Below are 26336 nucleotides of genomic sequence, written 5' to 3' on the forward strand. Positions count from 1 at the left end.
GAGAGAGAGAGAGAGGCTGTAATTTGTACATCTTATGTTACTTGTTTATCTTAGCAGATAAATATTGCACCTGGCTGCCCAGTCTCTTCCTGGGCCAATTTCCGCAAAATATCATGAAGTCCCCGCTCTGACACAGCGTGTTTACAAATGTTAATAATGAACATTCCAAAAAAAAAAGAAAAAAGGTTGTTTTGGATTAAATGTTAAATAAAGGCTAAATGCATTATATTATTTGTTCAGTAGTTATATCGCCTTTTTCATGATTACACAATATTCTTTCTCAGTACCATTTTTTTAATAAAAAAATATTTCTCAGTGTTGTATGATCTCAGCCTTGACGCCGGAGCTCCCACTATATTTTACCATAGCTCTAACATACAGGGACTTATGCAACTCATTCGTACGGTATCTCAGTCAAACTCTAATCTAAACACGTTCGAAGGAATTCAGTTCAAACGTGATACCATTTTAGATAATATGAGTGTTTCTTTAGACTCGTTGAAAGTTAAAGGATTTATTTGGTTCATATTAAGTTAATCAGATGCAAACAGAAAGTGCAGACAGATAAAGGGTAATGTGTTGCTTTCTCATAGAAAGCTATCAGTGTCTTTGAATAGGCCTGGCTGAATGAATTACACTCGTCTGTTAGTATTCTGCCTCTGCCGTACAAAAGGTCAATGTCAAATGCACCTCATTTAAAAGTCAATAGCAACCATGCACATCATCTCCTGGGAATTTGGTCCGGGAACCCTCCAGACGGCATTGTGTATCATTCAGTTAGTAGAGGGCAGCCAAAGAGCTTTTTTAATCTTGACCTTCCAATAAAATATGCTCCCTATCCTGAATTACATGGTCTAAAATAGAGACATAAGCTCCCAACAAATCATGTCCCGACTGAACAATCTCAAGGGAGAAGTTCAACAGTGTCGGAAACAGACACAACAGGTTCAGCACTGGCTAAACATCCCATCTCCACTTCCATTATCACAAAATCTAACACGCACGCGCACGCGCACACGCACGCGCACACGCACACACACACACACACACACACAGCAGTATTGTCACGTATTAAACAAATTGGATACAATATTGATGCAAGACTATAAACTGCATAATTGAGTTTGTTGTATTAGTAATTATTAATTTAAAAACATAAGAAAAAACAAATTAACGCAAAAGATAATTCAATACTGTCTCTAAAAAATATGTTTTTTAACACTGTTTGCAGAATACTGTCAGTAGACGTTGTAAAGTACCCATCTCCCGCTCCACTAAAGTCTCACACGGACAGCAGCAGTGCAACTCCAGCTACAATCCACCTGCTAGGAGGCTGTTTGGTTCGGAGGTGGAGGGTCCATACATATGTGGGCCCACGCTGCTTGGTGCGGTACACTGGACACTCGTAAGTATTCTTGAGCTCCTGCTCTTCTGCAGGCACAGCTCTAACATACAGCACTGGCATGGCTGGAGTCAGATCCCCCAAAAGCGCCTCGGAGATGACTCCTGCCTGGGTGTCCCAACGCGCTCCTGAGAGACACAGGGTGGGTTTTATTGGCAATACTTGCAGAGATGTGTTGCAAAATACTTTCCAAAATCTTTGCAATCTAATTAAGTACAGCGGGATGCATTGGAGGTTTATAAAATCTGACCTTCCATGAAAAGTCCGTGAATATAGGCCCCTTCCCGTGGTGGATGTCCAAAGTCGTCTTTCGTCTTCTTTGTTACATCCACAGTCAGGGTCATCTTGTCTAAGGGCCACTGATTCTTGCGAGCAATACTCTGCAGGACAGCTTAGGGGGGAAAAAAGTCTGCATGTTAGTATTTCTGGTGGACATGTCACCTAAATCATCTGTCTTGTTGATTTAGAGATTGTGATCTCACCTGTGAGGAAAGACTGCGGGTTGAAGAGTCCTGAGAGCCAAACGACTGCAGGAAGAACTAAGTCTTGAGTCCAGCTGTCCAGCTCTCGACAGCTGCACATTAGATCATTTAACCTATACAAAAAAATCATTAATTACATGAAGCCTAATAAAAAAAGAGCTAGAAAAGGTCCTGTTAAGTAAAAAAAAAAAAAAAAAAAAACTGTATTATTAGAAAGAAGTAGTTACCAATGGGCCAGTGTTTTAGTGGAGGGATAAGCCAGTCTGGCCCAAGAATCTGGAACAGAGTCGTTGTACAGCGCTGAGTGCAGAGTCTCCATACTGGAGGAGATTGTGAGTTCTCCCTGTGGACAAAGAAATCCTTATTAATGCTACAGAATTTTGATTAAGAAAATAGTTGTATTTATTTTTTTATCTGTCACAGTAGACTGTACCTTTAGGCCAAGATCTAGCTCATTAAGGGACTTCCTTAATTCTTTTAGCAGAAGATTCATGCGTTCACACTCTTGGAAACAGACTAAAATGTAAGGGCTTCGTTTTGTTGTCTTTGCGATTATCTCTGACATGTTATACTCCTCAGGAAGCTTGTCAAGGATATCTTTGATGACAGACTTGACCTGACAAATATAATTAACATGATTAGATCACTTATGTAGGGAGCGACCCCCCCCCCAATGTTTCTCTTTCTGACTCCACACCTTCTCCTCTGTGCTCTGAGCTGCCCCCTCTCCTCTGGATGAGTCCTGTGGCTGCAGTTCCAGCAGAGTCTTTAAGAGGTTGTCCGAGTTCACAGTGAGGCACTCAAGCTCAGCATTGGAATGAAGACCATACAGATTGGGCTTCTCAGACGGGAGATATTCATCAACATAACTGTGATAACCACTGTAGTCCATGAACGGAGGGGCCAGGAACCCGGGACATAGAAAGAGCTCCCCGTCAAACTATGAATTGAAATTGGGACAATTGAAGGATGAAAACACACACATATCACACTATTTAACATGAAGCAAAAATGGTGACACTGAACATTCAGCCTGAACTGTCCTTGTGAATCTTGTGTCCAGAACTTAGCCTGTGTGTTCTAGAAATAAATATGATGTACGGCACCGCAAGCATGTTGCTGCAGCCACAGCAAAACCCATTGATAGATGTCTGAGCTTCCAAATCACATTTTTTGAGTAAGAGTGGCAGTTAGCTTAGTAGTAAAGGTGAACTGGCAGATAGCTAAACCTCTGTTGGAGACAGATTCCATTTGAAGAGTTTTTAAACTTCACACATGCTCAAGAATAATCACTTAATGATTATAGTGGAGTGTCATGCAGCGGCTGGCAGACAAATCTGGGAATCTCAGCAATGCCGAAACCTAAGTGCAATACTGCAGTTTTGGTTTACATCCCAAGAGGGCACCCTTTACCTTAACAAAAACAGAAAAAGAAATTCCAAACAGCTTTTTAAATGTTCTTTACTATCTGGCACAGTAAAACCGAATGTGGCGTGACGTTGAGAGTATATCCAACTTTACAAGTAGTGATTTGTCAAATATTGACATTTCACAAATAAAGTTAAAATGAACTTTTACTGAAATAGTTTTGTTGAAACCAAACTCAAAAAAAAGAAAATAAGATTGTTCTTACACGGCAACATGAACACTGACTTACCATTTTTGGATGCATGAACTCTTGCAGATAGGTCTTACAGAGTCTTCTATCCCAGTCATCAGTAATGTGTCCTCCATACATGATCTCCCCAAAAAGATAACACAAGTCCTCCCATGGCACCTGCATGGACTATAATACACATTATAGTTATAATGTTATTATAGTAACATATATAGTAACAATAATAACATAGTCTGTAGACTGATATGACAATGCAAATATAAGTAAATATGTAGTATTTAAATACTTAGGAGCACATTCAGCTATGAAGACACATGTTAACATTATTGCTGGGATAATCAATAATATTTCCGTATCACCTCACAATTCTTTATTCTTTCTGCCTTGGGAACATTAAGCAGTAAGTATATGATCTCCTACCAAATGAGCTCTTTTAATAATGATAACAGTAGGAAATGTAACAAAATTATGTTTCTTTACACACACTGATCTAATGTATGACAGAAGAGCCTTTTCCTCAGCGGGAGATTATGATCCGTGAGGGTGAAGGAGGAAGAAAAGAACCTGTGATTCATAACAAATTACAAAAGCTGGAGGTTGACAATCATTTGTACCTGTATTGTTTTGCAAATTGCTTCCTTCATCAGCTCTAATTGCAGTGATCACTTATGTAGCGTTGTGAACTGTCACATTTGCTGCATGTAATTACATTCAGGATAACGCTTCATTGCCCTCCTAATGAATTCTCTGTATACGCACATACAGGTTACTGTTTGGTTAACATAATGAAGGACATTCGTTTTTGGAGGGCAGAATACCTAGGAGACATAATTGGTTGTGACCAGAGTAATAGGAGTTCTAAAAGAAATGCATTAGGAATTGTGAGGGGTGCAGCACCCCAAGAATGGATTTTTTTGTCTTCATGAAATAAAGCTAAATTACAGGTTGCGTGTTCATAGCTTTAAAAAATGAAATGTGAAAAAAAAAAGACGAGACTGAAGATTTTTCACAAATAACAGTGGAACAAAAGATTCCAATGAGTAATTGGATACTGTGCTGTAATTCAACATCCCTGTCTTATAATAATACCATAATCATTATAAATTTACACAGCTTAAGAAAGTAGTAGGAAAAACCTAATTAAAAGTTGTATCAATAAAAAATTTGAATTAATTTTAAAAAATACTTTTGAGTTGGCCTCCAAGTAGTTGTACAAGACACTGGCCGAGATAGTGAGGTCTCCAGTGCTAAAGGGGTAGTTTTGGTTCCACCCTCGGGGACCAAATTTACGACGCTCCGTAACACAAGCGTGAAAGAAGCAGAGGGAGAAGAACATCGAGTTGAACTCCTGTTCTCTGGAGCACATATCCAAAGTGTCCTAAAGAGAGAGATCAAGAAATACAGTTTACAGTTAATGCTACATTAATTTATTGTATTAATCAAATGTCATGTTTTTTTTTATTATTAAATTTCAACCCACTTGACAGAAGTGGTTAAGGGCTGCATGCAGACTGGCATTCATGCCAGTGGGGGGCTCGTTTGTGATTTTGATCGCGTTCTCCAGTATGCCTCTGGGGATGACATGCTGCTCAGGGCATGGTGCTGGTTGTCCAGTGATGAACACCCTGTAGTTTGGGTGACTGTCTACAGCTGCTGTCTCCAGAAGAGCATCTAGAGAGGACAGCCACTGAGCCACCAAGTGTACATTCTGAAAAATGAAAATGACAAAAAGATTAGGTAGGTTATGTTATAGTCTTGCAATGTTCTCGTTTAGAACGGAAACCTTCAGTGAATCACCTGGCTGCAGCCTGCTCCCTTGAAAGGAGGCATTTATGGTGCTGATTTAGCCAATTATGTTTTTTATTGAACAAAATTGAGTTTATTTCCTCGCTCGGGGGGGTGGGGGAGGGGGGGGTTGATAATATCATTACGTGCATTAAAGGCTTGCTGGAAGAGCGGCCTGAAGTCTCTACAGTAGCCTAGCCACTGAATATTACTGCTTCCTACCTGCAGTATGACCCAATGTCCAAGTTTAGAGGCATTCCCCAGAAGCCTTTCAGCCACTTCCTCCTGCCCCTGTCCGAGGGAGACGTTGTGCAAAGTGCCCTGGTCGATGGAGAACCCCAGCTTCAATCCTGCACGGAAAGAATATTTTGAAAACGTATCCCTACCAAGTGATAAAGATGAATAGATAACAAACAAGATATGCAGTACCTAGTTTTTCTACATCTTTGAGTGGATCAACTCCAGGTGAGAGGATGAAGAACACAGGGGTTGACGGGATACTATCCTCATACAACTTGTCAAATTCCAGCCTGGCAGCATCCACATATTTTATTCCCATGCTCTCCTCCACAAAGTTCCTGCCAGGAAACATAGCCAAAAAGCTCAGTAATGTGCAGAACTTACAAATACAAAGGTACTCTGGTCATTTACTTACCTCAGCGTATAGGTCATCCTATCAGGCCGAAGTGCTTTAAGGATAATAAGCTTCTGAAGGGAACTTTTATTCTTCCAGTCCTGGGGAAGTCTTTCCTTTTCAGGACAACTGGATTCAACGATCTTCCTCCAGCGCTTTGGTGAGCTCTCCATGTCCTTGTCCAGTCCATTGAAGTCCTCGATTGTAGAAATAGTCTGTTTTATTCAATTAACAGATTATAAGGCCCGTTTCATCAGTAAAATAGGGTATATGGTGATGACCTAACGGCTACTGAGAATCAAAACCTGACCCTTTAACATGTATTTCGTATTTGTTAATAGCCTTTACTGTACCTTAATGGCTCCCCAGGCTTGCGGAGAGAGGAATGACACAGGACTAACTTTGCAAGCTTCCATATCGAAACGCAGTAGGAAATCAAATTCTTGAGCATCAATCAGGCCCTGTTTGAGCAGAATCTGAGGGGAAAGACCAAGAGTAGTTTGTAATGATCTATGTTGAATTGATCTACTTTAAATCATTTCCACAAAAAAAATTTGAACTGCAAGAAAACTCTGGCAAAGGGTTGTATAAACTCATACAGGCTGACTTAGTGCTTCTGAATGTGAAATAGCAACATGAAGGACGGCCTTCAGAGCAGCACAATTTCTAAGATGAAAACAGTTGGTGCAATGACAGATAATTGCATTATACCATCAGAACCAACCCCCTTGTCAGAACCAACTGTCTGAACAGCAGCCATGGAGCATTGTGTGAGAGGTAATCAATAGCAGCGTATGGCCCTGCTGACTGCTTTTAATTGAAGTTAATGTGGGGGCAGAAAAGTACTTTGATTGATGAGGATGACAGGAGGCCCCACCTTTGAGGCGGCCCTGAGTCCCTCACCTGGAAGGCAGTGTGTGACAAGAAGGTTAACTTGTCTCTCTCAAAAAGGCCCTGGCTGGTGTACAGGAATACAGAATAGGTGATGGCCTCAGTGAGGGTGTGCACTCTGGTCCGCACATCCTCGTCCCATTCTGCACGCTCCATTGCTTTGTTAAACACGGAGATAAAGGTCTGTAATACAACCAAAGGGAGGACAGGGCACTGATAAGGAATACATACATATAGACTTTGCTAAGTCTGAACTGCAATGACAGCTTAACACAAAAATGCTTGGGTTTAGAAGCACACGTTTGAGCTGATTCATACAAAACAGGGCTGTGCCTAAAATCGTATTTACCGAGAGAAACAACAATTAAAAACAGCACTACTTTAAAAATTCCAACAGACTATTGGGGAAAGAAGAATGAGCACTGTTTTAAAAACTGAAAAAAATTATCCGTGTCCCGTTAGAGCACTTCAGGGGTAGAGGTTTCACCTTGAGAGAAAACTGGTACATGGGGTTAATCTTGCTGAGGTCATTGATGATGAAGAAGAGGAGTGACGTTCTCTCAGCTGCTGGGCGGTAAAGTTCTCGAGCCTCGTTGATCTTTGTCTCGTTCTCTCTGGCCTCCGCCACCTGTGTGTTCCAATTGCACAAGATGAGCTATTAGGCTCTCAGTCATGCTCCAAAACACTCTCATTACACATATTCCTAACTACACATCATTTGCAGCTAATGCAATAAAATTACGCGCCTGCTGTTGCGTGACATTCAAAAATACTTCTGAGCGACAAAATAACACGCAAGCACTCGACTACAGTTGGACAACTGATAGGACCCTGTTTGCGTAATAACCTTACCTTGTATTGAATGTGAGCGGCTGTGCTTTTGGTGTTCTCAAGTTGCTCCACCAGAGAAATATCACCCAGAAAGTTACCATGGGCTGCAGAGAGGCAACTCAACAGTTTGTCCTCCAACCTCTTAAGCTCAATCTTGAAGTGGTTCTGCTGTGTGGTCAGCTCCATCTTGGGAATTGTACACAAAACAATTCAGAATTTTCTATTTGGTATTATGAACGGATATCTTGCACATAAAATTACCAGCGAAAAATGCTTTTCTGCAGGTTTAACAGTCTCCATCTTTCCTAAAATCCTTTAGGATTCACCTTAAGGGCCTCCAGGTCGGGCCTTTCCCGGGACACTACCTGTCCCAGCAGCTGTTCCTCCAGGCCCACAGGAGTCACTGTGAAGTTGATGAGGGTGGTCTGGGCCTGGAGCTCAGGAGGGAAATGGGGATTGTCCAACTTGGTGTGGATGATAAGTCGAAAGTTGCTGTTGTATTCACACTCCTTGCCTCCAATTCGAATGTACCTGGATAACAGTTGAACAATTTTAAAACAATTAGCAGACAGCCATTAACAACTTAACCACTTTGTTATTTTCCCTGTTCCCAGCTTCCAAGTTATTGTTTACAAATCAAACTCCACTTTGTTGAAAACATAGTAGTCATAATTGTATTCTGCCTGACAACAAAGAGTCTAATTGAAAAAATGGCAGAAGAGTTAAATTTGCTTTGTTTGTTTTTGTCTTTCTATCAATAGACTTTTAGAGTGAGAAAGTAAAGTGTTACTGATTAGATGATGACTAGATGACTAGAAATATCACCGGTGCATCCCTTTAAAAAGGACAGTGTGGGTGGTTATAAATGATGATTAAATGATGATTGAATGATGATCACATAGAAATGAACTGTGGAAGTACAAACCCTCTGTATCCTGAGAACTATTTTTGTCCATCTGAGCCTTTTGACCTCTCACTTTCATGCACTGCAACCTCAACAAAGGAGAAAACTTCACTCTGACTCCAAATGTCACTTATACTGTAACAAATAGTCTTGGAAAATTATAAAAGATTATCACCACAGCAGCCAATAGTTATCTGTCCCTGCATTTCAATTAAATTAGTGATGGCTTGACAAACCCGGTGGCTTTTCATTTTTCTCTAATTACCCCCTGGATGTCAGACAAGGCCCCCGTTTTACGGCACAGGTTCCTCATGGCCTGGGTCTGGTTCAACTCTATATCTTCACAAGCCAGAATTAATGTACTATTGATAGAACCATTACTCCACCAAATTAAAGTCCTTGCTGATGGATTGGCTTGTAGTCTTCCGTCAGCCATGAAAGGAATAATTAGTATTCATTACTTCACACTCTACAACATTCCAATTATTAATGAACTTCAGCTGTGGATCCCCACCAGATCCATCATGGCTGCCCATGCAGGTTGTATTAATCATCGACAGAAACAAGTGTGCGGGTCATCTACAAGGGATAAACTTATAATCAGATTTACTATGATGAATTGTTACGTCTGGACAGACAGGATTTTAGAAGAAGTTCAATGAACATGCGCAAAGATATTTAATATTCATAGTCATACATAGATCAGAGCGAGAAAGATGTAAACATTTTTTAAGGGGAAGTCAAAGCAGAATGTCAATATGTGGTACTTTCTATTTACACTGCTGTTGGTTGTCCTGTTTAGGGAATTTGCTTCATTTTGCCTGTTGAGGGTAATTGGTAACTGAAGAAAGTTAATTACAGAGCAGCTATTTTGGTGGCACTGTTATATTTGTGAAGTGGATTACAGTGGGTAGCAGCAGTCATGTACGGACATCAGGTTTGACATTAGATAGGTTTACCAAATACAGGGTGTTTCAAACAAGTGCTAGATTGGATAACTTGTATATAAGCCAAGATATTTAAACATCACATTATGATTCAAAATAATCCAAATACAAGTCATTATAGTAAGTGTAAAGTTGATTCAGTAATGTTATTATGCTGCAGCAAATCACCTATCAACATTATGAAATTATTGAAGCTAAATTGAGTTTGCCATAATGATCGAGGACCACTGAATTTAGTGTTACGGGCCATCTTTTTGTGGGAGACAGGAGTCCTTATACATAACCATGACTATCCTCAATTCAGCTTTTACACTGGGGCTCAGCTGTTCAATATTCATCACACTGAAGAATATGAACACACAAATATACATCTATCACCCATCTTGAGGGGCCAATCAATATGTTGGCCTCAGGGATTGAGAACACGCACTGCAAATTCATTTATAGTCCAAAGAGTGGGCAATAATAATGCATTCAGTCATGTCTTACTGGTGTTTCAATGCTCAGTGAGAAGCAACCATCTGGAAAATCTGCTCCTATTGTCTAACACCGCAGACACATTGGGAAGAGTTGTGGGCATATCGACTTGTGTATCAACAGGGATACAAAAACTGTACATTGATTTAAACATTTTTGCTGTGCAAACAGCCCCATGCTAAATAGCTTCAACAAAACAAAGCATGTACTTTGTAAATGTGTTTTGTAATTCTTGAAGTACAACCATGTACATGTAATGTTAAGTACTAACCTTCCTCTTTTAATTGTGTTCCTACCCAGCAGAGGCTCCAGGACTGGGTCTACCTTTTCCGGCAGATTCTCTATCAGAACTGTTTCACCACAAGCAAGGGCTTGTTTGATCACATCTAGATACCTACGATAAAAAAAACAACAACAAAAAAAAACAGAATACAAATCGGTAAAACTAATGTGGTTGGGCATGCACATTTGTGTTCCACCATATATTTTTAGCAGTGTCTGTGGATGTTGGTGGAAGAAAAGGTTTTTAGCATCTGAAAAAATACAGAAACAACAACAAACAACACAAAGTGACACATTAAAAGATAATTGTAACTGCATTCAGAAGTTCTCTTCTCACCCTTTCTGTCCCAGCTGCACCACCCTCAGCTCTGACCCCAGCCGGTTTCTGATCCACTTGATGCCCTGCTGCTGTGGGTCGAGGATGAGCGGCCAACGCTCACTGGTGGTCAGGATGGAAGCATTCTCGGTGCACATCCTATCATTTGGCAGCCCCTGTTTATGCCAGGCAGCCACAGTGGCATCATCTGTAAGCATGAGGATTGGATCCAGGCCGTCTGTCAGGGGTACAGAGACCTGGAACAGAAACCAAGAAATGATGTCACTCTACTAGGAGTACTAGCAGCAGTGATGAGGATGTTTGTGGATAGGAAGATTTGACTTTCTAAAAAACTGCAATCTAAACAACACAGACTGTTGCAAAACTGGCCTTACCTTCTGAGACTGAAGGAAAGGGATCCATGCATTGTTAAGGAGCTCCAGACGATACGGTCTGGTAAAGTAACCCATGTAGGAGACAAATGCTGAAGTAATGAGGACATCGCCACACAGGGTTTTCTGTTGCTTTTCATACTCAGCAATTGCCTGGGACCAGCGCTCCTTCTCTGACTGCAAGACACAAAGATCAGGCTCCAATATAATTTTAAAAAATACACAGGAGACAAAAAAATTAAACTTACAAGGAGAATGCTTCTACCCCGTTTGAACTGAAGAAAAATCTACACTGCAGGGAAATGTACAGGCAGGGCAACTTCCCACTCCATTTATTGTACAAATTAAGCAAAAATAAGCAGTACAGCAGACAACTACAATTCCCTTAAAATATCTTTGAAAGTTTGGCTGTTGATTCGCTCTGCATCAATTTAGCATTCATTTAAACCTTCAATACTATGACTGTTACAGCCCTACAACAATAAATCATGCATGACATTTTCTTACAAGGGGCTGTGGATGTAGAATATGTCACATAATAAATTTTCAGACAGTTAAAAATCACTATAATTTTACTCTAATGTATTATGGATTGCCTGTAATATCACTCAGTCTGGGTTGGGACATTGTTAATTTCCAACAGCTGTTGAAGCTTTGAGGTAAGTTAATGATTAAATATAGACGGCCTGATTTATTAGTCTGAACACTATTGCTTCCAGGTCAATGCCATAAAGAAAAAAAACATTTATCTTGATATGCTTAAAAGCCAAGATGTTCCATGCAAACCACATTTATTTTCTGGAATAAGAAGAATTACAAAATAGACACTGAAATGGCTCTCTTTTGTTTCATATTAGCATCCATTAAGATAAATAGATACTTTAGCCTGAAAAATGCATGCACAGGAACACAAAAGAGTTGAAAATAATATTCAAAAAAGTATACAAATGTACAACATTTAACATTTATCTTCCCTATATTCATGGACATAACCTTCCCTTGATACCTTTTTAATTTGTTAAAAAATCATTGTAGAATTTATTATTACATTACAAACTAGAGATTGTGCTGTATCCAGTATACGTTTACAGTAAACAGACATTCTGTACATACACAGCCTCTCTACTGTACTGACTGAGACCTGTTTTAGTGGAGCGTTTCTGCCATCTCTTTTCCTTTCTCCATTTGGAAACCATTCAGCCAGCCAGTTGCCCAGTTCAGCCATGCGTTTCCTGTGGTCCAGCCCACTCTACCTGTCTCACAAGTCCACAGTATGCTGCTGGGCCAGGCTGTAAAATCTCCCTTTTCCTAAACTACTCACACAACTATCAGGTTGACTTGCCAGGACATAACAACTTCTAGTCCAGATTACTGATGCAATTCCATTAGCAGTGCCTCTCCATGCATGCCTCCTGCAAATTGACATTTTACTTTATGCCAGGTCAGCCCCAATGGCACCAACAAACTCCTCCATATCCCCTTGTTTACCTCTAAGCCCTTGACCAGTCGGTTTGCCAGCTCTATGGTCTGGTTGGTTTGTGTTACATCCACCTGACAACTGATTTTCTCAGTTGTAGCCTTTTCAACCTGAGCTGTTAGGCTCTGGAGGCTGGCATCAAGATCCTGGAGAAACATACCAAAGAAAGCCATGGAAATTAGATAGACACATTACAAAAATCTAGCTTTTATACAAAGTGACTTAATTAAGTATAACAATAACATTACACTCACCGCCAATTTCTTTTTTACTGCCAACATTTTGGCTGTTGCTGTGTCTAGTTCTGCATTAGCTTGTGATAGTGCAAGTCTCTTTGGAATAACCTCACAATAAATCTGAAAAAAAGGAGGCATACTTAATGATACAAAGCTCCATAATGAAGAACAAACCATAACATTTATCATAACTACAACTTATCTGAAGGTAATGTCTGACCTCATAATATCTGACAATGTTAGTAATCCAGGCACAGAGACCAGCTGCAGCTGTAGATTTGGTCCGAACTAGATCAGGATGGAACTCGGGGTTTCTCAGATACTCTTGTTTTACTACAGTCAAACAGACCTCAGGGACATGCTCCTTGTCGTACGAAACAAGAGCCTGCAGGAAAACATCCACCTGAAAGACGTAAACAAATATACAGGGGCTACATTAAAACCTGCATTGGCATTTTGGCCTGAAAGCAGTTGAAACAGCTTAATGGTATGTTTACAAGAGACACAAAAGCCAGTTGCACACAAGAATTTGAAATAGATTTTTCCACAATAAACTCCACACAAATTAAATAATCTCGGTTATGTGCCATTTATGAATACAATTAGTATGTATTTAATAATTTCCATGTTTTCTTGATGTTTGCCAAATTAAGCCCGTTAATGTGGCGTTTGTGTGAGCTCTCTCTTTTGTTGCTAGTAGGAGTCAACTTGGAACACAATACTTAGTTTAATTCTTGGCAGTGATACTGTAGGAAAACAGACTCTATAATGTGATAATACAAAAGCATAGTGTTCTAACAGTCACTGACTACTACTGGCTACTTTGCTTTTCCTTTATTTCCCCTTGATGCCCACCCATAGTGGATCACAGTGAAAATAAGCATTTTAGCCTGATGTCCTATGTTTTTTTTATCATGTATATAAAAGATATGTATCAGACACATATACTGTAAATGTTTTAACTTTTCAAATATTTCAGATAAGCTACATTCAAAAACATACTAGGCCTAGAAAAAATGCTTTTGAAACAGAAATAATTAAAATCTACATGCTAAATTCTACAGGCTATTGAAAAATTGCACACTTGCATTGATAGCAGCTAGAGGTTGAAAAGCGGGACACACTTGCTGCCCTACTGAGTGAGAGCCATTCACACAACCATCCAGCTGTATTGTGAGCATTGGAGAGATGCTGACAGGGCCAGGGTCAAGGTCAACACACAAATTAGATTGACATTAATCAGGCAGATGTGTTTGACATGATGACAGCTTAACCTTGCCCATGAAGGCCCGCGCCGCCTTCCAGCTCCGATCCTTAGGCACTCGACCGCGGGGAGCTAGCAGAACCATCACAGCTGCTGCTACATTGATCACTGCAGCCGGAGGATTTGGAAAGGCCTTCAGTTCAGTAAGATTCACCTAAAAAGGAATTAGAAACATTATATTGTCTTAGGAATGACTGAAGATTCCATGGATTTATGTCTAGTTTGATTAAATGAAGCACCTTGTTGAGGGTGTCCAGTGCTGCTGTGGCAGCTGTCAGTGATGGCTCTGCCTTGGCTAGGTCATTTTCACAGTCCCTCTGTTTGACTAAGACTTCTGCTTGAATGACAGCAACCTGTACAAAAACAACCATAATGAACTGAATCACAAAAATTATGCATAGTGAATGTATTGGTATTGAATTTTTTTCAATTGTTTTAGGACAAGACACATTAATCAACATTACTGTAAATGTGCCAGTGTTTGCCAGCTGGATAATTATCAACAGTTGTCCTTTGGCAAGATGTTTTGCAACCAGAGCGATAGGAAACAGCAAGACATTAGTACAGTAATACATCAACAATATCTACATGCAGTACATGTAGCCATGCAAGCAAGCAATATGAAGCAATAGTAACCATTTGTTTGACACATGCAAACATGCAGAGCAGCAAAAAGCAATGAGATATAATTAAAATACAACAATCATGATGAAGATCTTAATAAAGTGTTAAGGATGCAGTACAAGTTAGTAAAATAGTGATATGACACGACAGACACAGCACAGAAACTTTAGAAGTGTATACAAGTGTTAAAAGTACTAATAAATAATACCCAGGTATGAAGAGAGCAATGGCCAAAAGTGAAAGAACCAATATGAGACATGATATCTCACCTTTTGCGCCTCAACATCCGCAGCCTCTCTCTTGCTGCTAACCCTCTCAGTCTGAAGTCCAATCTTTGTAATTAGAGCCTCAATATTCTGATTTTTAAAAGTCAGCTCAGCTTCTTGGGAAGCCAATTTAGATTTTAGATCCTGAACCTAAAACATAGAAAAAACGGTTACACATACTTTGAAGCTCCAATATTGTATTATCATTTCCAGTTTTGTTTATTATAAAGATTGTGATTGGTAGGAAGTGGCAGTACAATGCTGTTACAGTCATTCCCCAACTGCAATGACAGTGCAAAGACTCCCAGAGCACAAATGCGGAAGACCCAGAAACGCTAACCATTCAGAGCTTTTTCGAGTAAGTGGCTAAAAGACGCCAACTGTCTCAGAAAGAGTATATCAAGTGTATTCAGACAGACGGTATTTTTTTTTAAACTTTTAAGCATATTAATATGTTTTAGTAGAAAATCTAAATACAAGTATGAACCTGCAAATGAGTATAATATGGAACCCTTAATGTCAGGGGAAAACCCACACTGTTTAAATCGACTACTACTATTCCTAATTTTATTACCTCAACCTTGTATGTAAAACCCTAATTTTAGACCATAACAGTATATAATAAAGACACTTACCTGAGCGGCAGTGGTTTGGAGTCTTTGAAGGCCACTGTTAAGCCGGTTCATCTTGTGCTGGAGCTGAGCCCGGCTCTTCCCCAGAAGGTTTCTGTACAGGGTGATTTGCTGGAGAAAGCTCTTGGGGGTGGTGTAATTGTACCTCTTCTCATTGCGTTGGTATTTTTCACTTGCCTGGTTGACACTGGTGTGAACGTAGGCCATGAAAAGACTGATGGATTCCTGGACGGCAGGCTGTAAAAATAAGCAGACAAGGGGGGGGGAGGGGAGAACGGGGTGAGCTGAATTGAGTAGAGTTTAACATCTCCAACCTGATGGGGAGTGAAATATTATCTTCATAAATTTTGAATTCATCTACAAGTTTCGCCATCTTACTTGGCCGGCCCTGACTTACTCAATCTAAAATTTAGGTGCAGCTTGCACGAATGATTAGGCTTTGAAATCTCTGTGAAAATAATGTGTTTAGACCACTGACATGTAGCTTGTAATACATGCACAGTGTTTACATTATCTCTGATGTCCTCCAACTTTCTAAACACTATCTACAGTGGCTACATTACTTGTACTACATTCCAACTAGATATTCATCATATGGTGCTCAATGACACAGAGCCTCTATTAATCATACAGTTAGCGATCAATTAAAGCAAAAACAAATGAGAAGACAATACAAGGATCAAACCTAACCATAACTCACAAAAAGCCATTGTTAATGATCCCAGAGCCAGTAGGAAAAAATCATTATTAATTAAGATCTGACATCATGCTATTTGACAAAGCATGCTATGTTCAGTTGAGATGCAAAAGAAGTTGTCATTGATTGTCCATACATAACAACTACTGTATTAGTGGGTTGTGCATTTCAAACTTTAAATAAATGATAATTTCTTGTTACCCAGCCTCTTTAGGAAAAAGATAAGATAAGATAAACACAATAACTTTGAATATACAGTAATGTCTCACACAGTGTTTCGTTTTTAACTTTTCAAAGTATATTGTTATAAATGCAGATTAACTTTAACACAAAGTCCTTTCTGCATCCACAACATTTTTGAATGATTAAAAAGTCCCATAAAATGGTGCTTTTTAGATGCTGTTATACAGAACTTAGTGGTCCCCTAATACCATATCTGAAGTCTCTTTACCAAAACTCAGCCTTGGTGCAGTATTACAGCCACTAGAGCCAGTCCCACAATGAGCTTTCCTTAGGAGGTGCCATTTCTGTTTCTATAGCTTTTAAGGAGAAGAGGGGGCAGCAAGGTGGAGGCTGGGTGTGTGGCCTTGACCAACTGCCATTTTGTTAGTTTGAAAGTCATGTTCTCTCTCTCTCATGGGTAGGCCAAAATCTCTAGGCAGGCAAAGCAGAGAAATGGGAGGTAACCTTGCCCATTACGACGTCATAAGAAGCGAGATTCCAGACTGGCCCATCTGAGCTTTCATTCTCTCAAAGGCAGAGCAGGATACTGTTGGAATTTAAAATGTTATATGTGCTCAAACATTGTTGTCTCAGGATATCCTATATAATAAAAATGATTCACACATCAACATCTGAGATTCGGACTACTAATTGACTGAACCCTGAGAATGGAGCAGGATTTAGCTCCAACAATACCCAGGGGATGGTTTACACCTATCGCCATTTCTAGCAAGTGGGGGACCAAAGGCAGCCTATTACTATTCTATAGTACTACGGCTCTCGATTATCGCTTAATCTATACTGTGTTGGAGAATTTTGAAAAATGCCCAAGGTAGTATCTTCATATATCTTGCTTTGTCTGACCAACAATCCAACACTTAAAGATATTCAGTTACACAACAAACCAAAACCATTATTTGATTATTAAAATACTTGCATTTATTTATTTATTAACGCCTACCCTACTTCTTCTTTTACTACCCCAATGCCTCAATACTGGTCTACTACAGCGTGCTGAAGTTGCCTCTACTACTTTTACATAAGTGCTAATTCTCTAATACAACCACAGCTTCTAGAGTCTTATACACACACACACACACACACACACACACACACACACACACACAGACACAGACACAGAGAGAGTCTGGCACATGTTCACATATGTGATGACACTTCCTGGTTGTGACAGCTGCGCCTCCTTAGAGGGTCGTTATGTGCTTAATCACTCTTCTCTCATTAACATAAATGATCCGGGGTTGTGATTGTTCCACTGCTATGATGGAAAACAATGATATGCCTGCACTCACTGTGAGTCTCCAGGCATGTGTTCAGCAATTTGTCAGTACCTCAGCATAGAGCTAATGATGAGGGATATATGGAAAAATTAATCCAGCTGCACTGTAGTAATTAGAAGGTGTTCATTAAAGTCTAACTCAGTCTGGAATAAGGGGGTACATTGCAAACCTAGGGAATATACTGTTATCGCACCCATGGATCTATCTCTGGTGCTACTGCCTAATAGGTTATTTGCTAATACTGTTATTTGCAAGAATATTACATAGTTCAAACATGTGGGGTGGAAAGCAGAGTGCCACAAAATAACCATTTCATTCAAAGTTTTACTTTTTAAATAAAATAGATAGTAAGATAAAGCAAATGGGTTCAAAGGGCTGACCTCAATGCCTTCAATCTCTTGGATAAACCTGTAGCTGACTGACTGCAGAGCTTCGGAGGTCCAAGGATGAAACCAGTCAATGGTGGTGCATTGGACAAGAGCAGGGAATCGACGGGCCCTAACACGAAGGGCACTGCCTACGGGAGACAAACAGAGAACCACCTACAAAGAAGAAAGCAGGGAGACAAAAAGTCACCCAAGCAGGCATACACAAACAGCCAGGCCTGTATTTACATGCATGCCCATACTTGACAAGATTGAGTGACCATTGGAAAATCAACACAGGTCATAGATATTGTGGATGCATCCAAAAGGGAAACCCATAAATGGCAGCCTTCTGTGCCCTCACTTTCACTGCCTTGGCATGTGGACAGACAGCAACATTCCCAGTTGGCTTAAGCAGACGGTGACGCTACCAGAGGCCCTGGCGCAAAGATTAGCTGGATGGCATACAAGTGTACTGAAACAAATATTTCCTTCCTTTTAACTCCCCAGTTTGTCTGGCTCTGTTAATTCAGCCTGTCAAACATATTTAATAACACCACACAGCAGCTGTGCCTTTAATTTTGTAGCTCAAACATGCTAGAGCATGTGTAACATTTTCATTAATATCTTGTTGTGAATGTCAGCTGTGAAGGCACATTCAAGTGCTATTAAAATCATCTAGTACAAAATTGATAGGATTTATGTTTCCAATTTGTGCTGGTCAATTGTACGTGTCCTCAATCCACTTCAGTAGCTCACAAAATCTGAATTATTCTTACTTGTATGGTGGTAAAAAAAAACAAGAAACCAACAAACAAGCTAAGGCTACAGCAAAAAGGTTATAAGTATTAACGGCAGTTAGATGTTGCTTCACAATATACTGTATATATAAATCTCTTTAATTAAGTCCATCAAAAAAGTATTTTTCTACAGCGTACATAACTCACATGTTGGTGTGGTCATGTGTAAAATAATCTATTTTAGAAACCTCCTACCACCCTTGAACCCTTGTAAACTTACTTTGGCCAGATTTCCAACATTATTTAGGTTGAACGGAAAAATAACTATTGCTTTTAGTTTCTAACACGGAGGCACTTTGAAGTTACAAGTGTATTTCCTGACAATATCTACAGAAGAAATGCAGAAGCAGCTCACCTAGACATCATCACAGAATAGTGACAGATGAACTAACACATTTCCAAGACAGAAAAAAAGGCAATTAAATATGAGAAACTTTCATTCTTCAGACTGATAAGCTAGAAGCACTGGTGAAGCATTAATGAATATCTGATAGATTAGACCGTGAGCTGTAGTTGAACTCGCTCAGTGAAGAATCTCCAGCAGTTCTCCCTGCTGTCCAGCAATCCGAGGGCTCGGACCTCAGCTCTCACACCCAACACAATTCCTTCAATCTCCTCCTCACTGAAAAGCTCAGGAATTTCTCCTAGAGAGAAAGGCACAGTCATAATCACAGACAGACAAGCTATAGCGATCAATTTTCACTCTTCATGCAATGTTATAATTTCAGAATGATTTCTAAAGGCTGAACAAGTTAAGAAAATTGATGATGTACATTCACTAAGAAAATCCTATAATGACAACAGGCATGTTCTCTCTGGCAGCTAAAACAAAATATGATTATTGTGAAGTTTAGGTCTGACCTGATGCCAGTAAGTCATTAATAATGACCAAAAAACGCTCATCAGGTATCTGCGCATCAGTCAGGAGCAGAGCCACACGCTGGTTCTTCACTCCAGTCTTTAGGAACAAACCTGCCAGATCAGTCTAAATAAAAACACACATGCCATGAATGGACACCTACTGTATAATGTTCACACTGATATGGAGTTCATTAGAGAATTTAAAATCAACAATAATAAATGAGATAACGCAACTCCCATGATATTGGCTTGATTTTTAAAGAGGCTATTAAATGATTATATTGACAAACTTTCTTCATCAATGAGATATAAAACCATTTCCCAGTGGCTTTTTATAGTATCTGACAAGTATTTCCCGCGTCAGTGGGGAAGCTGAATGAAACTGAATTACATCAATATCCTGCATTGAGCCAGAGGGGAAATTGATCTAAGGATTTATTTATTGTTTATAAAAAACTTGATTTAAGTAAAAAGTGAAGAATTGTAACTACAAGCAGGTCACTTAGAGCTTATACATTTTCATAAAAGCATATTTATGAAGTGTTACTGTGCTTGATGTTTTTTTTGGCTGCAACTATTAACAACATCAATATTTACCTTGAGATCCTGGATGCTATAACCCCTATTCAGAGTGATTTGGAACACTTCCATAGAGGAAATGTAGGCAGCCAGACGAGTCAGGCTCTGCTTCCCACTGCCCCCGACCCCAACCAGTAAGCCATGACCCCTTGGAGACTCCAGGATACGACTGATGCGACAGCTGGTAACAACACAATCTTTGTTATGCCATAAAACAGCCCTATCCAAACAAATATTATAAATCTTTAACGCATGGAGGCTTTTAACATGTGTCAATAACTCACATTATATTAACATCCCTTTCTACATTAATCTGCCATCTTCATAATTCATAAAATTGCCTGTGTCCTTTTCTTACGACTTGTATGTTGTTCATAAGCTTTCCTAAGCTGATGTGCGGTCAGTGTGTTATGTTTTAATTTTGGGTGCAAAACACTTCAGGAACATTATCAAAGTAAGACATTTTATTAAATGCATGATCATTATAGTTGATAACCGTTTAAAAAACATACGATGTAGCATCAGTGGTACCGTATAAACGTTAGCGTCAGCGATAAGGAATTGATTTTAAAAATCTTAGCAAAAAGAATTACAATACACATGATTGTTGTTGTTCCCCCCCACCCCTAATAATAAGAATAAGAAGATGAAGAAGAAGAAGAAGAAGAATATGCAAACCAGCTATACTTACACATGTTGCATAGCATCTTCAAACAGCACCAGATTCATGGCTGCATTGAGCTCATTATAGTTCTCCAGGGCATCTGTGAGTACGGACCTGAGCACAGCCCAGTCTGTAACAGGAGCATAGGAGGCTGCATCGCCCATTTGGGCAAAATGGCAATAGAGGAGTGGCTGCTTTGTCACTTTTTGGTCCTCAAGTCCCTGGAAGAAGACAAGCATCATAACTAATTGAAATCTTTAGCTCAATGTTTTTATCTGAAAGCAAAGAATCTCACTTTATACTGTTTAAACTGTTTATCAGAATCTGTATTGCACCTCAAAGCATTCATGCACAGTCTCCATCTGGAGCATCCGGAAGAGCTGTAGGTCCTTGATATCAACCAGTCTGTCTGAGTACACTCTGCAGGACTCATGGAGCCACAACAGTGCCAGGTCAGTGCTCTCTTCCACACTATCAGGCCCAGCGAAGAAGATGCCCTAAATAACACGGTTGATCATGTGAATATTTTACTTTTCAATGAGAAAAGTCCAAACGCAAAAATCGCTCACTAATCAGTACTACCTGAAAGACGTTGGACATGTCTCGTAGATTAAATGTGTAGTGAAATTTGATGGCTGTAGGCAGAAATCTGTGAACCATCTTGTAATGAAGACTTATGGCAGCTTGGACAGCAGCTACAGCGCTCTTCTGAACCAGTGGACTGAAGAGCTGCTGCTTCAGATGGTATACCAGGATCTGACTGAAGATTGACATCAGAGCCTCAGACGAAGGAAAGTTTACCGCAAACACTGAGAAATGTCTCTGTAGAGTGAAGACACAACACCATTTCAGAAAATGCATAGCCGTATATGATTTTAATTATAAAAAGATGCTAGTTTAGGGAAGTCTTCAATCTAACCCCAAAATCCTCAAATACATCACTGGCAGTCCCTTTGAGCTTAGAACTAATTTAACTGAAAATATGTATTTAAACTACATGTTCCAGGCTTGTTCTACAGCAGTAGTACTAGCAGTTTCTACAACATAAAATAAAAATAAAATCCATTATGATTATGCCACTTGAGTAAAACATTAAATTGAATTGAAATCATGTTTTGCTTATGCTTCAGGATTCAAGATAAGTTTTCCTTGTGGCATTGTAATTGCTGATTCTTCTCCAGGCTAATCCTTTTCTCTGCAACCAAATGAAATGAGTTTCTTCATTTGAATACATAAACTGAGCCTGTCAAAGGGAGCTGTAAAACCACAATCTTCACACTAATTCACTCACACTTTAACTCTATACTGAAAACTATACTGGGCAAATGGGTAACTCAACTGGTAGAGCATGCGCCCATGTACATAGGCTTAGTCCTTGATGCGGTGGTCGCGGGTTTGATTCTGACCTGCGGCTCTTTGCTGCATGTTGTTCCTCCTCTCTCTCCCATTTTGTGTCTATAGATGTCCTATCTAAGAAAGGCCTTAAACGCCACAAAAAAATCTTATAAAAAAATATATAAAACTATGCTTTACTTAAAACCTTGAAAGTCTACAAGACTGTACTGAGAAATTAATTATGCAGCTAGAGTACATCAATTTTAATCCTTTATTTCAGAAAATGAAATAAAGTGCAATTTAACTGGGAAACATACTTGTAGTCTGGGGTTGATGGTGAAGCTCCCAGCAGTTGGATTCATACAGGCAATGTACTGGGTATTGTGTATTTCTTTTAGGCTCAGTTTCTGTCTGTCATACCTACAGAGAGCAAGAAAAAACACATAATAAGCTGAACACACTATAGTTTGGCAAAATGTTTAATGTTTTCAACTGAAAATCCAGTACTAAGTGTGTGAGGTCTTTTCACCAATGTCCATAATCCAGATGCTGACGTATCAGAGTGTGAGGTTGTACTGTTCCATAACTGTCAACAGCTGGCATGTTGATATCATCTATAAAGTAGACCATCCTTCTGTCTCCTACAGGGGAGTAGCTTCTGCCGGCTCTTTTTTCTAATTGTCGCTCAAGAATCGCTACAAGAAAAAGCAAAATGATTTGTCTACACACATAGATACACACACAAACTGCACACATACACATACAATATATAATATACTATATTTTTTTAAATTTAGAATAATCTGATAGTTTTCTCCCCTTTCCTATTCCTGAATCTGAGTATTACCAGCAGATGGTGCTACAGTTTACCTGATGTGCTAGTAGTCAGTACTAAAGGACAGTCAGATAAGTCCTACTCACCCTGCAGCATGAGGGAGGTAGTGTAGTAGTTGAAGGGTACTTTTGTTGTCATGTAACTCTCTGGCAGACAGTCAAACTTGTTCTTGACGAGTGCAGTCTTTCCCACTCCAGCATTCCCCACAAGCATCACTGGCTGTCTCCTCTCCAGCAACAAGTCCATGAAGTACCGAAGACGCACAGTCTCTGCAGTGTGTACCAGAACAGCCTGCAATCATAGAAACAGCAGGAAGACAGAGAGCAGAAACATACATAGTCATTATGGCTTTCTTTCAGTGTGATTTATTGACAGACATGTGTTCAGTGAATTGTATGTGATTTATAATTTCTTTTATTTCCCCAGAACACCACAACTATTCTGTCATAATAGCATCATTTGCTCAGAACAAAACCCTACTAATTATGGCTCAGCGAGAGCCTTTGGAGCATTCACAGCTGTATGCAGGAGCATAAAGAAAGACAATAGCGCGTGGGTGATAGCTCAAGCCTTGTTGCTCATGCCTTCACCCCCACACAGTCTGGTATGGGGTCTAGCATATGGTAATCAGACACAGTAGAAAGCCTATCATCCATTCTAGTACCCCTGCCATAACCTCATGATTGGACTTTACCCTCTCTTATTATGTTCACTGATGCATTCATAGATTTTTAATATGACTGTATTGTTCGTTTTTGGTTAGTTTTCTTACAGAAGGTTACTTGTGATCATGTGTGTGATTGTAAGTCAAACTGCTTTGAAAGGTCTGTGTTTCTGGAGTTGCAAGAAGGTTCATACTCTCCCATACATTTATAGCAGCTTTTATGTTCTTACTTGTAGTGGTGTACAAGTTTCCATTTCAAATGGAGCCACAGTATCACTCCAGGGCAGGAACCGTCTGGTTTGAGGGTCAAGGTAGTAGTCAAACACTGTCCCCTGTGCTGGCAGTTTCACTGTCTTCATTTCTTTGGTCCACCACTGACTGAACTCCACCCGGTAATCATAAAGCTGGACAAATCATTGAAGAAATTTGATCAAGCGTTAATTCATATCATTTCAAGGAACAAACCCACCATTAGTCAAAATCATTGATAGATGCGCCTATTATATTATTACTATTCTTGGTCACATCATGACAGTCTTGACGTGTCAGCCTGAAAAATGCACAATGTTGTGTCTCACCCTATATTCAAACCTTCTTAACAGAAGTGCTAAGACATCTCAAGGAATAAGTTGAGTGTTTACTATTATTAGCCAGGAGTTTTAACAAAGTATTCAATAACACTGTTCAACAGTCCTTGACGTTGCCTGCCTTACTAATGCCCAGTTACGCATTTTCTTTTCTATAAAAAAGGCCTGATTTCTGTAAAGGAACAACTGTTTTGAGTATCCAAAACATAAAACCACAGCTTTATTAGGGCACAAACACTTCTGCAGAGCATGAAAGTTGCTATATTAAGTTGATGTAAAATTAGAACTTGTTATACCAGACTCAATTGTGCAGTCACAATCCCCTTGAATTAAACAAAAGTAATACCTGCTCTTGATACAGGGCCCCACCAAAAGCCCAGATGCAGGCAAAGGAGAAGTAGGTCTCATAGAGCTCACGTGGAGAGTCAAATGGAATATTTTCTGGTGTTAGAAGGCAGTCAAGCAAAGTGCAGAGTGTCTAAATGAGAAAGAAAATAATAATTATTTTATTCTGATTTGCTGACTGCATAGGCATAAAATGAATAAATATCTTTACTGTACATGCTTGTGTGTTGTGTACCTGCACCATAGAGATTTCTGGGACAGGAGTTATGGTCTTGAAGGTGTTTCGCATCTGTTCAACACAATGAGGAACATATTTTTCAAACAGTATGGTGAGGTGGGCCCTTTCTGTCTGGCGTTCTCGTTGGTCAATCCAGCTGGCCACGTACCTAAGCAGGAAGGATTAATGTTATATTGCTGTGCTGTTCTGATCAGGATCTGAATCAGTGTCCCTTGTCTTTACAACACAACATTTACACAGCATGGTCACTTTGGTGCAACAAGCACAATACATAAAGAAGATAGTACACTACAAAAAAGCATTGCAATGAAAACTTCAAAAGTGTTTTGATATCATGTGAATACAAATAGTATGACTCACGGGTTCCAGCCCAGATCCTGTTGGTTAACATAGAGAATACCTGCTCTGGACACAGTAGCAGGAGTGGCCGTCCTTAGGTGACTGATCTCAAACACCAGTCTCATTGATGAAGTGAGTGGCACACGTTCATTACTGGCCAGAGTCAGGACCTAAAAGATGTTATGTAGCATTACAGTTTCTAAATTTCAAAACATTTGAATGGGCAATATGGCAGACAAGACTCTGCCCAAACGATAAGGAAAACCTTTATATCTCATCAGGTTTGACAGACAGTGCTTTAAAATAATTCAAAAGGCACAAGATCACTGTGACATGATTCATCGCTGGGACAAAATACCTCCAAGTACGCACACTCCAGGAAGTGATCGCTGAAGCAGGGGGAAAGAAACATCTTTTTCTATCTATACCACCTTGGTTGCCATGTGTTGTACCATAGTGTATGAGTGAACAGGAGGGCGGTACCTTGTTGTCATCCATCACTGTGTTGAGTGATTCAATCCACATCGGATCAATGTCTCCATCCAACACAATCCACTTAGGTCCTATGTGGGAGATGTTTGCTTGCTCTCGCATCACTGATGAAAGCAAACCTTGCACAGAGATCGAACAACTGGGATTACAAAGTCTTAGCACTGTTTACATCTAGTATGAGTTAGCACTAGTTTATGTGATTTAAATGTTGGTATTCTTTTCCTTTCAAACCAGCTCTTTACCATCTTTCCACTCTCGAGTTGTGTGATGGATAAAGCCAAACAATTCATCTCTGTCTACCGCCTTTGGATTGAGGTCATTCCATACTGGCTTCCTCTTCAAGTTTATATAAGTTCTGTGAAGAACTCTCAATATCTGTTAAAAATAAAAACCTGTCATGTGATGTACCAAACATAAAAAACAACTAAATTGAGTAGTTACTTTCACAATTTATAAGGCAAACAAATCTAACCTGGCTTTTCCCAGTCCCTGCATTTCCAACAACAAAGACAGAATGACGCACTGCCATGAGTTCCTCCAATTGCATCACCTGAC

General features: G+C 39.7%; 1 protein-coding gene across 3 annotated transcripts in view; it reads right to left on the reverse strand.

The window, feature by feature from the left end:
- The window catches only part of LOC117946468 (dynein heavy chain 11, axonemal), a 42012-nt gene that overhangs the window by 492 nt on the left and 15184 nt on the right, over window positions 1-26336 (reverse strand). Inside the window, exons 39-82 of one of the 3 annotated variants that reach the window (XM_034874639.1) lie at window positions 26254-26331; window positions 26024-26156; window positions 25773-25900; window positions 25311-25459; window positions 24948-25098; window positions 24714-24845; window positions 24011-24184; window positions 23203-23407; window positions 22811-22976; window positions 22599-22701; window positions 21529-21768; window positions 21282-21443; window positions 20974-21167; window positions 20301-20463; window positions 19704-19827; window positions 19344-19486; window positions 18058-18219; window positions 15464-15697; window positions 14832-14978; window positions 14178-14291; window positions 13949-14092; window positions 12895-13077; window positions 12693-12794; window positions 12450-12584; window positions 10965-11138; window positions 10591-10826; window positions 10243-10365; window positions 7970-8174; window positions 7665-7829; window positions 7300-7440; window positions 6825-6995; window positions 6275-6397; window positions 5943-6136; window positions 5717-5865; window positions 5510-5637; window positions 4983-5210; window positions 4689-4880; window positions 3542-3670; window positions 2582-2824; window positions 2318-2500; window positions 2112-2227; window positions 1885-1997; window positions 1653-1793; window positions 1260-1530 (exon numbers count right to left, since the gene is read on the reverse strand). In XM_034874639.1, the coding sequence (XP_034730530.1) occupies window positions 1283-1530; window positions 1653-1793; window positions 1885-1997; window positions 2112-2227; window positions 2318-2500; window positions 2582-2824; window positions 3542-3670; window positions 4689-4880; window positions 4983-5210; window positions 5510-5637; window positions 5717-5865; window positions 5943-6136; window positions 6275-6397; window positions 6825-6995; window positions 7300-7440; window positions 7665-7829; window positions 7970-8174; window positions 10243-10365; window positions 10591-10826; window positions 10965-11138; window positions 12450-12584; window positions 12693-12794; window positions 12895-13077; window positions 13949-14092; window positions 14178-14291; window positions 14832-14978; window positions 15464-15697; window positions 18058-18219; window positions 19344-19486; window positions 19704-19827; window positions 20301-20463; window positions 20974-21167; window positions 21282-21443; window positions 21529-21768; window positions 22599-22701; window positions 22811-22976; window positions 23203-23407; window positions 24011-24184; window positions 24714-24845; window positions 24948-25098; window positions 25311-25459; window positions 25773-25900; window positions 26024-26156; window positions 26254-26331 (7068 nt within the window). In that variant the 3' untranslated portion in view covers window positions 1260-1282. Of the gene's footprint in view, window positions 1-498; window positions 1531-1652; window positions 1794-1884; window positions 1998-2111; window positions 2228-2317; window positions 2501-2581; window positions 2825-3541; window positions 3671-4688; window positions 4881-4982; window positions 5211-5509; window positions 5638-5716; window positions 5866-5942; window positions 6137-6274; window positions 6398-6824; window positions 6996-7299; window positions 7441-7664; window positions 7830-7969; window positions 8175-10242; window positions 10366-10590; window positions 10827-10964; window positions 11139-12449; window positions 12585-12692; window positions 12795-12894; window positions 13078-13948; window positions 14093-14177; window positions 14292-14831; window positions 14979-15463; window positions 15698-18057; window positions 18220-19343; window positions 19487-19703; window positions 19828-20300; window positions 20464-20973; window positions 21168-21281; window positions 21444-21528; window positions 21769-22598; window positions 22702-22810; window positions 22977-23202; window positions 23408-24010; window positions 24185-24713; window positions 24846-24947; window positions 25099-25310; window positions 25460-25772; window positions 25901-26023; window positions 26157-26253; window positions 26332-26336 lie in introns of those variants that run through there. The other 2 variants (XM_034874640.1, XM_034874638.1) reach the window with 2 other exon arrangements.

This window comes from Etheostoma cragini, chromosome 6, assembly GCF_013103735.1.
Source record: "Etheostoma cragini isolate CJK2018 chromosome 6, CSU_Ecrag_1.0, whole genome shotgun sequence".
NCBI classification, from domain to species: Eukaryota; Metazoa; Chordata; class Actinopteri; order Perciformes; family Percidae; genus Etheostoma; species Etheostoma cragini.